At 35.8% G+C, this 18,340-nt stretch overlaps 2 protein-coding genes across 3 annotated transcripts; one reads left to right on the top strand and one right to left on the bottom strand.

The window, feature by feature from the left end:
- Positions 1-1,562: 1,562 nt before the first annotated feature.
- Positions 1,563-14,822, top strand: LOC103497918 (mediator of RNA polymerase II transcription subunit 33A). The gene is made up of 12 exons (XM_008460324.3): positions 1,563-1,974; positions 2,770-2,880; positions 3,738-4,085; positions 4,304-4,623; positions 4,725-4,816; positions 5,363-5,723; positions 6,562-6,772; positions 8,823-8,937; positions 9,090-9,251; positions 11,866-12,523; positions 12,851-13,057; positions 13,406-14,822. The coding sequence occupies exons 1-12, from the start codon at positions 1,700-1,702 to the stop codon at positions 14,521-14,523; spliced, it is 3,978 nt and encodes a 1,325-aa protein (XP_008458546.2). The 5' UTR covers positions 1,563-1,699; the 3' UTR covers positions 14,524-14,822.
- A 368-nt stretch (positions 14,823-15,190) lies between these two features.
- Positions 15,191-17,605, bottom strand: LOC103497919 (pentatricopeptide repeat-containing protein At5g19020, mitochondrial). 2 transcript variants are annotated; one of them, XM_008460326.3, is made up of 2 exons: positions 16,423-17,600; positions 15,191-16,338 (listed from the first exon to the last, which is right to left on the bottom strand). In XM_008460326.3, the coding sequence occupies exons 1-2, from the start codon at positions 17,450-17,452 to the stop codon at positions 15,341-15,343; spliced, it is 2,028 nt and encodes a 675-aa protein (XP_008458548.2). In that variant the 5' UTR covers positions 17,453-17,600; the 3' UTR covers positions 15,191-15,340. The 2 variants fall into 2 exon arrangements, with proteins under 2 accessions (XP_008458548.2, XP_016902281.2); XM_017046792.2 differs by having other exon boundaries at positions 15,191-17,605.
- Between the last annotated feature and the right edge of the window lie 735 nt (positions 17,606-18,340).

Below are 18,340 nucleotides of genomic sequence, written 5' to 3'. Positions count from 1 at the left end.
CGAAGGACAGAAACGGTAATTTGCTTAAGATAGGGTTTTAGTGGTATACAAAACTTGGGGAGGAAAAAAAAAAAAAAAAAAAAAAGAAGAAAACAAAATAAAAACAAAAAAGGAAAGGGAAAAAAATATAATTGAAAATTGGATTTCATTGACCACCCGAAATAGAGGTATGAATGTTTATCTATAAATCATTTTGTTTGTTTTTTCTTAAAAGAAATAAAATAAAATAAACAAAGGAAAAATCCTTGGTAAAAGATTTAATATCTACTTTTATTATTATTATTATTATTATTGATAATTACATAGATGAAAGTAGTTATTTGATTTTAAAAAAGAACCCGTACTATCAATTAACTTAATTTTAATATAAAATATACGATTGGTAAAACAAAGATGATTTTTTTTTTTTTTAATAAAAGATATTTCTAGGATTGTTTGTCTAATAATTAAGAAAGTTTTGTAAGTAATTAATTGAAGTAAATAAATTGTAGTTAATTATACATTGTAAAAAGAAAATCATCGGCTAGCATTTCAAACTTGAGAATGAATAATTTGAGTCCTGACCCCACAATTGTAAAATAAATAAGTAAACTTTAGACGTTTTTAAAAATTCCTTTAAAAATATTTTCTAAATGTTTATAGCTTTATTGATATTAGTATAAAAAGGCTTGTTATAAATGAATAGTAAAACTATATTATAATAATCTTTAATATTTTTAGAAAAGTTGTAAGAGAAAATATTTCACAAAATTATATATAGATAATTTGTCGATTCTTTTTATTTTTGAAAAAATATTTATCTCTTTTGAAAAATATATTTATTTATTTTAAAACGAGAAAGGAGCGTAGTTTCAAATATTCCATAACATAATTAAAGCAAAGTTTAAATTTAAATGGACATAATTTAATTGATTTAACCACTATTGTTTATTTTAAACAAATGTTTTACTATTTCTGTCTTTTTCAAAAATATATTTGTTGTTCACTTTTTCTTTTCCAACATTTTCTTTCGCCTTTCAAAAATACATAAACTACAATCACATTAAAGTTATAGTTGATTTTAATATAAAGAATTTACAAAATTTTGAAAAGAAAAATAGGTGTGATTGTCTATTTGAACATATGCTATTTTTAGATTGTAATGTTTAACATCTGCGTATGTATATCAAAATCATAAATAAAAAACAGTACGCTATTTCGTCCAAGTAGCTATAGTGAAACAAATGAAATGATTGTTTCTGCTACTCAACCTAAGTAGTTGTAGCAAAACAATATATGCGTTTGTTCATCGAAGCACATTAAAATTAGATCACAATGTTTTGATAGCTGTAGTTTAGATTATACTCGTATATAAAAAAAAATACAGGACTTTGAATAGTTGTAACCGACGATAAAATGAAAATGATGAAAAAAGGCAAAGGATAAAGTGAGACGTAAAAATTACATTCCTGCCCTTTGTACATTGTAAGGGTATAGATTTAATGTATTACAAAATTACAAAAAAGTAAATAATTTTAAGAGAATCTAAATAATTATATAATTGGCGATCCAAAACCAAAAGCACTGTACTCAAACTTTCTTTTCCTTTCTCTCTAGTTTTTCTTATTTTTTTTTTTTAATTTTTTTCCATTCTGTGTTCTTCCCTCAGCACTTTACCACCAGCAATTGGCCAAACAAATCGGTTCAATCTGGCTCGAAAATGGCGGTATCTGTTCAAAACAATCTGTGGGACAGAGTTACTGAGCTAACCAAGGTGGCTCAACAAAAGGGAGTTGATCCTCTTCTTTGGGCCATTCAGCTCTCTTCAAATTTGAACTCGGCGGGAGTCGTTTTGCCGTCAGTTGAGCTTGCTAATCTCCTCGTTTCGCACATTTGTTGGGAAAACAATGAGCCTGTTTCATGGAAGTTTCTTGAGAAGGCGTTGATGTTGAATATTGTACCTCCGATTCTTGTTCTTGCTTTACTCACAACCAGGTTCGTTCTCGTTTGTTTTTGCTCTTACTTTTTTCTTCTTGTGCATGTGTTTGATTTTTGATGTATGGGTTTTGGAACGAGTTATTTATTTGACGGAAAAGTCGTGTTCTTTGGATGTTGGTTTGTGAGTTCAGTGTGAATCTTAGTTCATAGGATGAGTATGGAGTTTGTTTGATTGAATTTTTCGTAACTGTTAAGAAATTTTGGAGATTCTTCTCTTTTACGATGCCTACGGTGGTGTGGAGCTCGGGTTTTAATGAACATCTGTGCACAAGTGCGTGCTTCTTACTTTTGGCCTGAATTGCACTCACGTGATCCCATGTGCTGTTTATTTTCGTTTTTCGATTGAACTTCTGAAGTTATGAGCTGAATTGGAATTCGCTGATCATGAATTTATTATTTTTTTTGTATGTACCTAAAGGGCAGTAGTTAGGTTTTGGTGTTTATGCAGCACTATGAATGGTATAATACATTTGCGTTCAAGAATAGTCTACGTTTGCTAAGATCGATCCAACTTGATTCCAACCAGGATTTGGATGAATTTCCTGCTGGATATTCCATCTGTTTGATGTATTTGATACATTATGCATTTCAGTCGAGAGTGGCATTTTTGTGTGTGTGTGTGTTGTTTTTTGATTTAGGGTTTAGCTGTAGAATTTGATGATTGATTTGCAGGTTTTCCTATATATTAATTGCTACTTGGATCTGTTCTGAATTTAGTTTGTTTCACCTTCATATGTCAAGTTATTATCAATAGGAACCATTGTTGATAATTGTTATTGCTTCTTTCTACAGAGTTATTTCAAGAAGACAATTCCAGCCAGTAGCATATAGGCTCTATCTGGAACTCCTTCGAAGACATGCTTTTAAACTGAAATCTCATATCCATGGACTCAAATACAAAGAGTTAGTTTTATGATTGAGAAGAATAACGAAGTTCAAGCTTGTGACTTCAATTTTTGCTGCCGTTTTTATTGTTTATGTTGAATAATGCACTTGATCGTTTTGTGAAACTGTGGAACTTAGGGAGAGTTTTGCTTAATGGTTTCTCTCTTTTTTTTTCCCTAAAACAAAATTAGGTGTGAGATGCTGACATAGAGATTGTAATGGTTGTGTTTTACTACCTTTTCTGTACCTTGACAATCCTCTTGACCCCCTGATATGTTCTATTTTGTATTTCTCTTCCCTTTGGAAACTTAGAATCGTTGATTTCTTTTTTTTAATCCAGCATTTCATATTTTTTCATTATGGAGCTAGAGAGCTTGTTAAGCTTCTTGACCACGACTTCACAAATGGTAGCAACAGTGCCTAGTTTTGTACTTCATAGGACAATAGATGCCTGTTAGTCCATCTTATATCCATGCAATCTTTTCCCCTATTAGTTGACATTTGCATCTAGGAGAATTCTAAAAAGAAAAGAAAAAGTTTCGAAATGAAAATATCAGTATATGAGATGAATGGATTTTTAGGGTTGCTTAAATTTAATCCCAAAGATTTCTAATGCTTTCTGCCCAGGTCAATGGGTTCATATATACTGCTTAATGCTTCTTACATTGTTGATGCTTTATGACAAATTTTGCAACATATCTTTACTCCATATTTTACTCTGGAAGATTAGTGAATCATAAAATGATGATTCTACAGATCAAGGGGTTTACTGAATAGTATTTTATTTGTTGATACCATGGATTGCTTTAAGTTGTAATTTTGCTTCTTAGTGTCATGCATACATCTTTACTAATTAACCACTCTCTTTTATACAGGGTCATGGCCTCTGTTGATGCTGTTCTTTGTCTTTCTGAGACATTCAATTTGCCAGCAAATGATCCTGGGACCCTCGTGGTTGAGTTTATATTTTCAATTGTCTGGCAGTTGCTTGATGCAACACTTGCTGACGAAGGGTTATTGGAACTTATTATGGAAGAGAAATCTAAATGGCCGGCAAAACCTCAAGAAATGGAACTAGATGGACACAATGGTTATGATGATAAGTGGACTGAACAACGTGAGAGATTGCGGAATGTAAACATTGAACTGACAATTGAGATAATTGGGAAATTTCTTGAAGATTCGGTTACTTCAAGGATTCTTCAGTTGGCTTGCAGGAATATGTAATTCATCTATCAGCTTAAAGTCTAGCTTTTCTTTGTGAGTTTGAAGTAGAACGATGTGACTAAATTTAATGATGAACTGTGCTGTTCAACTTAACTAACCAGCTATTCATACAATTAAACCTATATTTAGTAAAAAACTACTTGTGGAAAAGATTAATGGCTATCTTATCTTTTCTATCATTGTTTTCTTCAACCTTCTTCTTACAAATTTCCAGGCCTTCGCATTGGGCAGATCTCATACAGCGACTCCAGTTGCTGGGAGAAAATTCTTCAGTATTGAGGAACTCAAAATCTCTGGACTCGGAGATTTTTCTGCAGTTCACATCTGACACTTGGACTATCTTCTCTCAAGAATTTAAACAAAATTCACAGCAGAAATTCCATCCAATTAGAGCTTTTGGATCTCCAGCAGCTTCTGCTAGTTTGTGTCATAGAACTCATTATTCTGCTCTCTGGCTTCCACTCGATCTAGTTCTAGAAGATGCAATGGATGGATATCAAGTAGAAGCAACGAGTGCTATTGAAAAAATTACCAGTATAACTAATTTCTGTCCTTAGTTTTCTATTATTTCTACTTACATGGACAGATTCTATCAGTTTGTACATGAAACTGAACTTCATCTTTATTTCTTTCAGGTTTGGTCAAAACCCTTAAGGCAATAAATGGAACTAGTTGGCATGATACCTTCTTGGGTCTCTGGATAGCATCTCTTCGTCTTGTTCAAAGGGTTAGAATTCTGTTGGCCCCAATAGATTATCTATAGGTTTCTTTATATGTATGTAAAATTCTCGTGTGAAATGGCACATCTATTTTACTGTAGTTTGCTAGAACTCATAAAGCACTCGATACAAATACCTGTTCCGTGTTAGTAGATCCCAAGTCAATTATGGTTCATTTTAATTAGAGGAATGTGGGGTTGGAGTTTAGAAACTTACGTCAATTATAGAATTTTGAATCGCTGGAGATTTTTTGGTACATTCTTGTCTATAAATTCTTGTCTATAAATAATAAATCAAACAAGCAACTCAAATATTTGGTGAAACATATCAAATTTAGGGAGATCATGTAGTTTTAACCAAAGGTATGTACATCATTACATCTGCATTTTTATTTATTTTATTTTTATGTTGTGCTGCTTGATTGCTTTTTTCATCTATCATAATTCCAGAATACATTAATTTATTGTTCCCTTTTGATATTTATATCTGTTTACTTCATTAATAAGATTTATGTAAAAGTGGTTTGATAATTTTTTTTTGCAAATGTTAAAAAGGAAAGGGATCCCATCGAGGGGCCTGTGCCTCGAATAGACACTCGTCTATGCCTTCTATTGTGTATCACAGTCCTTGTGATTGCTGATCTGATTGAGGAAGAGGAAAGTGCGACAATTGATGAAACAGAGTATGTTGCTTCCCATCACTGGAAAGAAAAAAAGACCCCTGGCAAGTGTCGTAATGAACTAATTTCTAGCCTACAGATATTGGGGGAATATCAGAGCTTGCTGACTCCTCCTCAGGATGTTATCTCTGCATGCAATCAGGCGGCTGCCAAAGCAATGATGTTTGTATCTGGAATCAGTGTTAATAATGCATATTTTGAATGCATTAATATGAAAGACATGCCGATGAACTCTTGTAAGTATTATATCTTCTTGATAAGCATTAATTGTAAATAATTGTCAAATCCACTGGCACGTAGCACCAAAACCAATAGACTAATGCATATTTTATGGAGGACATGCCAATGAACTTGCGAGTATTATTCCAACATTTATTAGAACAATTATGGAATCCACTGACACATGGTACCAAAACCAATATAATAAAATAGAACACTGGAGTTCCTGGACTCTTTCAGGGTAGATGATGCCTGGTCATGCACTTTGTAAAAGTTTTGCACCCTCTCAAACTGTTTTTCTTGTGAATTTGTGCTTAACTCTCATATGATGGGATGTTTTGGTTTGTAGACGTAAGAATAATTGGTACATCCGATCAATATACTGAAAGATTTCATGTTTGATAGTTTGATATTCTAGTACGATAGGATTTAAGTTTCAGATTTAATTCATTTGCATATCCAATTAACAGTACACAAGAAATTGCATGGTAAGAGACTGCAAGGCACTACAAGCACAGATGACACTTATATTCTTCAGAATGCATTGTTTATTTCCAGTCTTGGTTTATTGCGAGACCCAGATGTTATTAGATCCTTTTGACACTTCTATTTCCTAAAAGATATGTAGTTTCTCATTATAAAGTGAGCACCCTTTTACCCATTTTCTCTTATTTAGTCTCTAAATGAAAATGTTTGTTGTAGTCTCAAGTCTGCCTATTGGTATATGGGGTTTCCCCTATTTCATTATTCAATGAAATGAAAAATGTATATCTCAGCATACTGAGTATTGGTTCTTTAAAGGAGAAGCTAGTGGCCTGGGTCTTCTTAACCTAATTTTATTTGTTTCCTTCGCAGCTGGAAATATGCGTCATTTGATTGTTGAAGCTTGCATTGCTAGAAATCTCCTGGATACATCTGCATATTTTTGGCGAGGCTATGTGAACGGTTGCATTAGCCAAATGCCTCAAAGTATACCACCTCAGGCACCTGGCTGGTCAGCTTTCATGAAGGGGGCTCTACTTAATCATATAATGATAAATGTGTTAACTTCAACTCCTGCTTCAAGGTATACACACTTGAATAAACCTACTTTTGACCTCTTTGGTTTTTTCCTTTTCTGTTTGGACATTGGAAGTCTGAAAATTGACATTAAAAGACATGTAAAGGCATCGGGTTTTTCATTCAATGTTGTGCTGGTTTCCTCGTTGTGAAAGAAGACTCCACCAAAATCAAATGATTATATAACTTATATAATTTATTCTAGGAAGATTACCCATAAAGTACTTTTCTTTTTATATCCGTGAGTGTTTGGGCTAGTTTACGATCTCAGCTAATCTCATGGGACAACCTGTCTGACCTTACAACATTTGGGTGTCAAGGTAACTCGTAAGAAATTAATTCCTTGGTAGGTGATCATCAAGGATCAAACCCATGGCCTATTAGTTAGTTATTGAGATTATGTCTTCTTTTTTACCACTAGGCTAACCCATGATGGTTGATTACCCATAAAGTACTTCTATAATCTTTATTAATTTATCTTCAGGGAGATATTGGTTATCTAGCAAATGGAATTTTCCTACTCCCCTTTGACCTATGGGCATAATCTTTTTAATTACTACCCAAGCGTCTTGATTTGAATAAGTGCGAGAAACCTCATTGTCGTACTAATAGATTTGTCCCAAAACAAGAAAAACAAAACACATCAAAGAAAAGACACATAAGTAAGGTATCACTCACTCAAACAACCAAACAGCCTTGAATGGTCAAAAAGTCAAAGGACCATTACGAATAGTTCTAAAATGAGCGTAAATGTGTGGACATGACTACGCAATCATGGGCCAGGTTGGCTCAAAGAATCAATTCGTCAGCTTGGTACCTGCATTTTTGATCACTTGAACCATTTTGGTGGTATGCCCAACACATTCTAATGCTCTAAGTTCATATTGGATGAAGTATAATAGATAAGGGTAATGGTCGCACACCTTGTTGGAGAGGTTCCCTTTATTGATATGTTCCCTATCACATGTGTCAGGGAGTAATGCTATACAATGTGTTGTTTGAAATCGTGGAGAAGTGGGATGACCTGGGTTTGATTAACACCCAACTTGGAGGTGTGAGGCTATGTCCTTTTCCACTGGTCGGTCTCACTCCTCAGCTTGGCCTTTCTCTCGACCCAATTGGGATTGGGTCTGCCCTGGCCCATGGGCAGGTCTTTGGTTCACCCTCTAACAAATAGTGTTCTAATTGGGAATGTGTGAGACCTCCTATTATTAATATGTATAAAAGAAGGGGCAAAAAAGGGAACTCACATGACAGCCAGGTGGCAATAGAAAAGCAGTAAGGGGATTGTGGGAATGTGCAAGTGTGGGCCATAGCAGGAGAATGTTTTGGTACCTATAAATAGTATCTTTTGGGGATTGGGGTAGCTAGTTATAATTTTTGGTTATCATTGTAGAAAAGGCTGCTGAGGCCGATGGGCTACCCTATAGCTTGTAGGGAGAAGGGTGGTATGTTTTTCTTTCTTGTTTTTCAGCTGTTGTTTCCTTTGTTTTGAGCTGGTGACTGTTATATTTTGACATTATAAATATATAAACACAGAGTGCTGCCTCTGTTTTTGCCATTATCTTAGTAATTATTGAGTAATATCAGTTAGAGGCCTCACAGAATGTAAGGCAAGATTCTTCACCTCTTGATTTGTTCCTAGTTTTCTTTAAAAAATCTACGTTCCTCCCAATCCAAAGTACCCACTACACTCGGTATGATAGCATTATTCCTCCATAATCCAATTTACCTGCTTCTTGTGGCCCTGACCCAGGCATAGTAGAATCGAGATCGAAGAATGTTCAACGTATAATTTGACTAAGTAATCCTATAGAGAGTACATCATATATTGATTTGATCAGATATGGATGACATTCAGATTAGCTCTTCTTGTTTACTTATTGCCTGTTCTTCAGTTGTTCCTTTTTTCTTTTCCTTTCATTTCATTTCATAAAGTCAGGTATATCAGATGCTCTTTTCTTTCTTTCTTTCTCTTCTTCTTCTTCTTCTTCTTTTTTTTTTTTTTGTATATTGACCAAAAGGTCTGAATTTTAAGCTCATGGGTTTGATGGAAGCTTAGCAGAACTGGAGAAAATATTTGAGATAGCAGTAAAAGGATCAGACGAAGAGAAGATATCTGCAGCAACCATTCTTTGTGGGGCCTCCTTGATCCGAGGCTGGAATATTCAGGTAAACATTCAAAGATGATACGACATAAAGTAAAAAGTACCTTTTCTTTTGGAGTCTGCTCACATATTTTTCTAAAGAAGTCGCTTTGTTTCACTCCTTCCGTTTGAGCCAGACAATTATATTTAACAGTATTACGATCTACTTCAATGCAGGAACATACTGTCCATTATATTACTAGGTTACTTTCTCCTCCAGTTCCCACGGATTACTCTGGATGTGAAAGTCATTTGATAGGCTATGCTCCAATGCTGAATGTGCTTATTGTTGGAATAGCATCTATTGATTGTGTTCAGATTTTTTCTCTACATGGTTTGGTATGTTCTTCGTTGCTGCCTGATATTTATATTGAGACACTATTCTGTTACTGGTTTAATTAGATCCATTTACTTTGATGTACTTGTTTCTGGGATAGTTGAGGTTCTTCCTGTTATTAAGGTGTATCAAGTATTTGTTTCTTTATTTTTATTTGTAAGAAATGATTATTGATATAAACAATTAGAAAAGAGATCTAGAAAACAAGAGGTGTTACAGAAAGGCCCTTTGACTAGCCTATACAGAAGAAAGAAATTTGCGAGGAAAGATATTTGTTCAATGTTAACAAGAAGAAGAAAGAAAAAGACTGACCTCCCAAATAGCACCCATAAAGTCCTCGGGAATTGCAGATGGCCTTAATAATCATCTCCTTCAGAACTAAGAGCTTGTCAGTGAACTTCTTGTACAAGCCCAGACAATTTAAGACTTCACCTTCAACACTATCTCTGGTTTATCGGGTGAAGAATTTTGTAAAGAGGTCCACTGCAAAAGCCATTCCTCAGTCACAAATCGGTAAGTTCCTTCGTGGGATATCTCGGATGGTTCCTCATCCCAACACAAGAATTCACAGTGCCACCTCGGGAATTTATTTACCTAGCAGCTGTGCATTCTAGTGACCATCCCACAAATCAATCTTCTCCCCACTCCCTGCCTTAAAAATTGAGAACTAGGGATTGCACGTACTCACAAGTGTACAGGTAGCTATTGTTCTCCTCTGGGTATACCATTGGTGAAAATTAAGAATTTAGATTTTGAGATGCATCTGAAAATCCAATGAATCCACATTCTTTTCCTAAACCTCTCGTTTCTTATACTGCCAAGAGAAATTCCAAATCCACCATGTTCGGAATGCCTTTTCTAAATCTAGCCAAAGAATTCATTCCTTTCTCTCTCTCTCTCTCTGTGTGTGTGTGTAAATATATATATATATATATGTATGTATGTATGTATGTATGTATATAAGTGTTAGAGCCAGCTTGCTCACGCTTCGGTTATTCTTAGGAGGCAACCACATGACCATATTAAATTTGCTTATCAACAATACTTGTAGAGTGTTGAACCTATTCTTTTCTAAGGGGGAGACGAGAGGTTGTAATTTAATTGGACAATCTCTCTCTCTAGTAGACCCCTCCAACTTTTCCTTGTTTACCCCTTGCTATGGTAGCTCGGCGAGTATTTAACTATTCTCTCAGAGCCTTTTATTATTTATATCACCTTCATTAGCCACTTTGTCCACTGATGGTTCACATTTTTTCTAAGATTGAAAATTTAGCATTTGAGATGCACATGAAGATCCAGTGAATCCACAGTTTTTCCTGAACCTTTATTTCTTCTTATACTGGGCATGTCAAGCTCCAAACTCACCATGTTGTGTGCCTTCTCTAAATCTTTCTTGACGTCCAACCTTTCTTCTTGGCTCTCTTCTAACCAGCCACCAATTAATCACAAAACTATCAATGGAATCCACAATTTGCTGTTTCTTGCTAAATATTACGTGATCTTTTCTATCTTTTTTTTTTTTTTATTTGTTTCTTTTTTTGAAAGAATAAATCTTCTTTGTCAATACTAACCAGGTCTCTTATAAGTTCCTTAGCCTGCTAAGAAACTCATAGAGATCTTTTCAATCATTTTGGAGAGAGAAAAAAGGTTCATGGATTCTGATTAGTTCAGAGGTGTGTGGTGTTAAAATCCCTTGGTTTTGGACAGTTGATTGAGAACAACTCCAGGTTTATGGTGAGTTACTGATAAGGAGGTACTGTTTGATGTTTAAGAAAATTAGGATACGGCTGTTTTCAATCATTTTAGGATGGAGTAAGAGATCTCACTTCCTTTTTGTTTATTTCATGTTCTCAATAAAATGGATATAAAATGCTTAATTTTATGGGGAAAGTGTTAAACCCCCAACATTTTATACATATAAAAGGAGGGGTAAAAGAGGATACTCATAGAAGACAATATCAAACAGGGACGTTATTGAGGAGAATCAGTGAGGGGACCACGAGAGAGTTAGCATGGGAACCAGTCGAGGTAGGATGTTTTTGGTAAAGGCTGAAAGGAGCTTCAAATGTGCTACTGCTGGTTTTGTTATCGCTTTATTTCCCGGTTATCTTCTTTTATGTTCTCTTATTGTAGAGTACTTGTTTCTTCCTTTAGTAATTGTAATAGACTTTGTGTCCTTTTCTATCATCAATACAAGTATATCAGAGCTCTGTTGCTCTTTTTTCTTCTATATATTGTTGGACTTTTACTGAGTGTAGGGAAGTAGATACTAACAGAAAGATAGCACAATATAAAATTTAGTTCAGATGCACAAATCACTATGTGCAATGATCCAATGACTGATTATCATTTTATATGATGCTAAATCTGATCGAAGTTTTCATTTCAATTGAGTTGAATAGTTATTTTAGTCAATTAAAGTTGTGACATAGAGATGTCAAATCCATAAACAATCTTCATCTCTCTCCCCTCTTCTTCTTCTTCCTTTATTTATTTCTTATTTATTTTTTTAAAATTAAATTTATATGTTGTTTTGTCTATCAATTTTTTTTTTTTCAAAATGAGATTCCAGCCTCCACCTATCAATTTCATTATGCCTTCATTGATTTCTTCCAGGTTCCACAGCTTGCATGTTCACTGATGCCAATCTGTGAGGTTTTTGGCTCATGTGTGCCAAATCTCAATTGGACGTTATCAACAGGGGAAGAAATCTCTGCTCATGCTGTGTTTTCAAATGCGTTTACTCTTCTCTTAAAGCTTTGGAGATTTAACCATCCTCCTCTAGACCATGGTGTGGGTGATGCACCTACGGTTGGATCCCAACTTACTCCAGAATATTTACTCTTAGTGAGAAATTCCCATCTGATATCTGGAAATGTCCACAAAGATCGCAATAAAATGAGACTTTCAGCAGTAGCAAGTTCCTCTTCCCCTCAACCAATATTTGTAGATTCATTTCCTAAATTGAAAGCCTGGTATCGGCAGCATCAAGCATGTATAGCATCAACCCTCTCTGGTCATGTTCATGGCAACCCAGTTCATCAGACTGTTGATGGACTGCTTAACATGATGTTCCGAAGAATTAATGGGGGGAACCAACCATTAACTTCGGTTACTTCTGGTAGCAGTAGTTCTTCTGGGGCCGGAAATGAAGATCCTTCTTTAAGACCTAAATTGCCTGCCTGGGATATAATGGAAGCTGTTCCTTTTGTGATTGATGCTGCTCTAACAGCCTGTGCTCATGGAAAGCTTTCTCCTCGTGAGTTGGCTACAGGTCAGTGTAAATACTGGTTGAATAAACTTCACCATTTTCGCATCTCTTGTTCATGATTGAGTTTGTAATATCTTTCTATATTCTTTTTTATGTTGTTAATTTTAAAGTTACGGTTATATGCAATCATGGCAGAAATCTAAGCTGTTACACAATACATAGGTTGAGGCTTGTCTGAACTTAGGATTTCTCAAGTTGGTACTTAAGCAGTGAATTTGAATAAATAAAAAGGATTTATCTAAGTTGCGCTCATACTCATGCCCATACCCATGTTTAAAATGACCAGATTTTACATCAAATCATTAATTCCTTTTCGTGTAATCATTCCAGGACTCAAAGATCTAGCCGATTTTCTACCAGCATCTTTAGCAACCATAGTGAGCTACTTTTCTGCAGAAGTAACTCGAGGATTATGGAAACCTGTTTTTATGAATGGAACCGATTGGCCAAGCCCAGCAGAAAATCTTTCAAATGTCGAAGAGCAGATCAAAAAAATCCTAGCTGCTACTGGGGTTGATGTCCCTAGCCTGGCTGCAGGTTTGGTTATTGTCATCACTGTAAAACTTCTAAATGAAAATATTAAAGTTGAGTTTGATTATGCATTTCTAGATCACTTTCAAAGCAAACCAAAAGCCAACAACAAAACATTCACATGGATTATCTTTGACTGTTCAAGTGATGAGTTAGGGGCCTCATATTATTTGTAACCACCCCCTAGGTTCTATTTTATTGGCTGAAATGTATGAAATTTAGACCCTCCATTAAAAGCTCAATCAATATGCAAAAATCAAATCGGAAAGAAAAATCTAATTAGCCTTGTGCATAACTCTATCAACCAATAAGTAAATGGGTTAGTGATGACTTCTCTATCTGTGATTCTTGTAGGGGGAAGCTCTCCGGCTACACTTCCTTTGCCCTTAGCTGCCTTTGTAAGCCTTACTATAACCTACAAAATTGACAGAGCATCCCAACGTTTCCTCAATTTGGCTGGCCCAGCTTTGGAGTCTCTCGCAGCTGGTTGCCCATGGCCATGCATGCCAATTGTTGCCTCCTTGTGGACTCAAAAAGCCAAACGTTGGAGTGATTTCCTTGTCTTTTCAGCATCTCGTACAGTCTTCCTTCAGAACTGCGATGCCGTAGTTCAGCTGCTCAAAAGCTGCTTCACCGCCACCCTGGGGCTGACTGCCAATCCTCTTTCAAATAATGGAGGTGTAGGAGCTCTTCTTGGCCACGGATTTGGATCTCATTTCTGTGGTGGGATTTCTCCTGTTGCTCCAGGTATTCTTTTTTTACGTGTCTACCGATCAATTAGAGACGTTGCTCTATTAGTTGAAGAGATTCTCTCTCTTCTGATGGATTCTGTGAGAGAGATAGCCTGTAATGGTGCTGGAAAAGACAAGTCAGGGAAGTTGAAGACAACCAATAATGCAAAAAGATATGGTCAGATTTCACTATCTTCAGCAATGACTCAAGTAAAGCTTGCAGCTTCCCTTGGAGCTTCGCTAGTATGGCTATCAGGCGGTTTAGTCCTTGTTCAATCTGTGATAAAAGAAACATTGCCTTCATGGTTCATTTCAGTTCACCGGTCCGAGCAAGAGAAATGTTCAGAGGGAATAGTTTCAATGCTTGGTGGATATGCATTAGCTTACTTTGCAGTGTTATGTGGAGCTTTTGCTTGGGGAACTGATTCTTCATCATCTGCATCAAAACGACGTCCTAAAATCCTTGGTGTCCACATGGAGTTTCTTGCAAGTGCCCTTGATGGAAAGATATCGCTCGGATGTGATTGGGCCACTTGGCGTGCCTACGTGACTGGTTTTGTGAGCCTAATGGTTGGTTGCACGCCGAGCTGGGTCTTAGATGTAGATGTAGAAGTATTGAAACGATTGAGCAACGGACTAAGGCAATGGAATGAAGAAGAGCTTGCTCTTGCATTGCTTGGACTTGGTGGATTTGGTACCATAGGTGCAGCTGCTGAACTGATTATTGAAAGTGAGTTTTAAGTTTTATTTATAGCCTTCTTTTTTTGTAGTATTCTTTTAGGTCGGTTTTTAGAGTTAGAATAGTTTGTAGTATATAGCTTTGTTGTATACCAAGGTCAGTCGTGTAACCACCAACAGCTTTAATATTGAAGTATAGAGTTGTGAGTTAGTTACAGAGCAATATCGATAGAGAGAATTTTGTAATAAGTTTTTCCATCGAGAACCACTTAATCTAACAAATGTATATTGGTCCGTTTTCTACCACTACATTTCGGGTATATTTTTTTTTCATAAATATCATTTAGCTCCCTTCAATTGTAGATTCTATATTGTAATTGTAATTTTAGATTCTATATAGTAATTGCATTTTCAATGAATCTTAAATTTAGTCAAAAATAATTTTGATAACGAATTTTATTTAAGGAAAACTTAGCAATAGAATAATCAACCAAAATTGAACAAAATTCAAAATATAAAAATTTGTATGAAAAAAGTACTCAACAAACATGGAACAAACTTCATAAGTATAAAAAGAATGATATTTTAACCAAATATGAATTAACCATGGAAGAGTGAACCCTTTCCCGAGAGAGCTCCTTCCAAAAAGGAAATTATTTTATTATTTCGAAAACAAAACTACTGAAAAAAATTTCAAAATCTAATATGCATATGGATAATTGCAAAAGAATTGATAAAAGCTGAAAATTATCACAAAAAATAAAGTCAGTTACATTTTGAATGTAAATACAAAGAGATCGGTGTTATAAACAAATGCATTATAACTTAACAGGGCTAAATGACCAAAATTTTCCATATGGTTTTCCTTGTATATAACTCTTCATACAACACCACTGTACCCAGGCGATCTTATCATCCTTCGACTTCGCATTGCTCTTCTAACCAAGGCTGCATCTTCCCACAACCCTGCATCGGCGTATAAGTTAGATAGGAGGACACGACCTGGCCCATGAGACGGTTCCAATCTAGCCAAATTCTCTGCAGCTCTTTCGCCTATTTCGACTTCACCGTGTGTTCTACATGCTGCCAATAATGTGCCCCATATGACAACATCTGCCTTCATTGGCATGGTTCTTACAATTTCCTCCGCTTCCCTTAATCGCCCAACCCTGCCTAACAGATCCACTAGACATCCATAATGCTTAATGTTTGGTTCTACACCATGTTGAGTCTTCATGCTCCAGAAATATCTCTCTCCAACCTCGACTAATCCAGCGTGGCAACAAGCACCGAGAACCCCAAGAAATGTGATCGAGTTGAGCTTGATACTCCGTTTTTGCAAGTTGGAAAATATTTCGAGAGATAGATTTGCATGCCCATGCATCGCCAATCCACATATGATGGCATTCCATGGCGAGACGGTAGAGGTCTTGTCTTTGATCTGATGGAACACATCTAAGGCAGTGTTGATACTTCCACATTTGGCATACATGTCAATGATCGCAGCACTCAAATTATCGTTAAGAGGAATGGCTTTGTTGGAAACATACTCATGGGTCCATCTTCCTTCTGGTAGTTTACCTAAAGCTGCAATTGCAGAGAAAACGCTAACCATGGTGATCTCGTTAGGCTCGATTTTACTAACAATCATTGCATGGAAAAGCTCTAAAGCCATATCAGGCAACTCATTTTGTGCATAACCAGAAATCATGGTGCTCCATGAAAAAACATCTTTTTCAGGCATCATATCAAATATTTGTCTTGCTTGATCAATCATTCCGTTCTTTGTGAAGCCCACAATCATGACATTTGAAGACGTGAGATGACTCTTATCACTCATCTGATATTGCAAATAAGCAAGATCAATCCTTCCACAAGCTGCATAGAAACTAACAATAGTTGATTGTATGAAATCAAAACAAACAAAACCATTTTTAACTATCAAAGAATGGAACTGCCTGCCTTCATCAATTGAAACTGATTGCCCACAAGCAGAAAGCAAATCAACAATCAACACTTCATTGGGATGAAAATCACTTTTTCTCATTGCAGAATACAATAACAAAGCTTCCCTTAACCGTTTCATTTGCACAAAACCATCAATCATTGTAGCCCAAGAAAATACATCTCTTTCTGGAATCCTCTCAAACAACTCTCTTGCTTGATCAACAAGACCTGATTTTACATAGCCTTTTAACATCACATTCCATGAAACAGTATTACGCACTGGCATCTCATTGAATAATCTCTTAGCATCCTTTAAACTTGAAAAAACACAATACATGTGCAACAAATTTGTCGAAATAAGAACAAGACCAAAAAAATGTAACTTTATTACCAGTGCATGGAGCATACAGCAATTCCAAATACCACCAATATGTGAACACGCTGACATAACACTTGCCATTGTCACTTCATTTGGGGCTACACCTGCAGACCTCATATCCTTAAAAACCTCAATTGCTTCTCCCCAACAATCATTCTGTGCCAAACCCAAGATCATAGTGGTGTAAGAGACGCAGCCTCTTTCAGGCATTTTGGCGAACAACTGGCGTGCGTTCTCCAATTGGCGAAGTTTTATATACCCAGACATCATAATGTTACAAGAAACAGAATCCAAGACAGAACACGAATCAAACAGCAATCTGGCACTGGAAAGAAGTCCACATTTAACATACATATTGATCAAGCTATTAAGGATGAAAGTATTCGAGTTAAACCCATATTTGAGAACGATGGCATGGATTTGTTGCCCCGAAGAAATGGCTGAACTGGAGGCGCAGTACTTCAAGGCTGAGACCACGGAGAGCTCGCAATCCAAGGAGCTGCTTGAGGGTCTGCCATTGAGAAATGTGGAAAGGTTCTGGAGAGGGCATGGAGAAGATTCGATTTTGGAGAAGGTGGAGACCCATTTGAGATAAAGGGGAGGAGGAAACGAGAGAGGAATCGCAATAGGTCGAGGGAAGAATTTGGGTATCGAAGAAACGACCATGAGACGAAATCATCTGAGAATACTCAAAAAGTTGTGTTTAAATCCTCGTCCCCATAAAAGGGTTTTTGCAATGTTCCTCGAGAACAAAAAAAAAAGTTTCAATGCCTACAAATTGAGTGCACAATAAGGAGATGAGCATCTTCGGTTAGTGTTATTTTATAACCAAATCCCTATCAAATGGATTATGATCGGTTCATTAAATATTCCTTCTAGATTTAGAGGAGGTTGTTACAATCAGAGAAAATAATTTTCACTCTCTAATTCCAATTACAAAAATATTATCTCAAAACTTTTACTCACTTTTCAACTAGATAATACAAAAGAAATGTAATTAAAATTAACATATATTTCTTTCATAGTCATGACTTTCCTAAACTTTTTCAATGTAGGACGAGTTTAGGACTTTCCTAAACCTTTTCTTATGATAAGTGTAACGAAAAAGTGGACTAGAAAGCTTCATAGTGGAATGTGTAAAGTCAAAGCCTTAAATATTGGGCTAACTAGCCATACTAATAGATACATCCTAATTGAAAAATAACTAAGTTGTGTTTGGTCTAGCACAATGCAATCTTGGACACCAAAAACAATCTTGATATCGCTATTGTTACACATAACCACAAGAGATTTTAAAGGAAGAAGATTATAAACAGCCCACCTCAACCATGCTAAGTAAGAAATTAAGCAATGTCCAGAGAAGAGCCTTAAGCTTTACTTGACATGTGCTTATTTGAACTATATACTTTCTGTACTAATTTAAACATTGAAGTATAATATCACGACATATGATGAGTTATAATACATCTAACGGTAGAGATGTGAATCAGACAATAAGATGGATACAAATATAAATAGTAAGTTGTGCATACCAAGTTGTAATGTTTTGTCGCT

The sequence above is a fragment of the Cucumis melo genome, chromosome 11 (genome assembly GCF_025177605.1).
Source record: "Cucumis melo cultivar AY chromosome 11, USDA_Cmelo_AY_1.0, whole genome shotgun sequence".
Lineage (NCBI taxonomy): Eukaryota > Viridiplantae > Streptophyta > Magnoliopsida > Cucurbitales > Cucurbitaceae > Cucumis > Cucumis melo.
The sequence above is the reverse complement of the archived record's forward strand: the minus strand, read 5'-3'. Positions and strand labels throughout refer to the sequence as shown.

Coding starts and splice junctions, on each gene's coding strand:
- LOC103497918 (XM_008460324.3), top strand. CDS start 1,700: ATGGCGGTATCTGTTCAAAACAATCTGTGGGACAGAGTTACTGAGCTA. Junction 4,624..4,724: donor TGCTATTGAAAAAATTACCA/GTATAACTAATT, acceptor TATTTCTTTCAG/GTTTGGTCAAAACCCTTAAG. Junction 8,938..9,089: donor TCCGAGGCTGGAATATTCAG/GTAAACATTCAA, acceptor ACTTCAATGCAG/GAACATACTGTCCATTATAT.
- LOC103497919 (XM_017046792.2), bottom strand. CDS start 17,452: ATGGTCGTTTCTTCGATACCCAAATTCTTCCCTCGACCTATTGCGATT.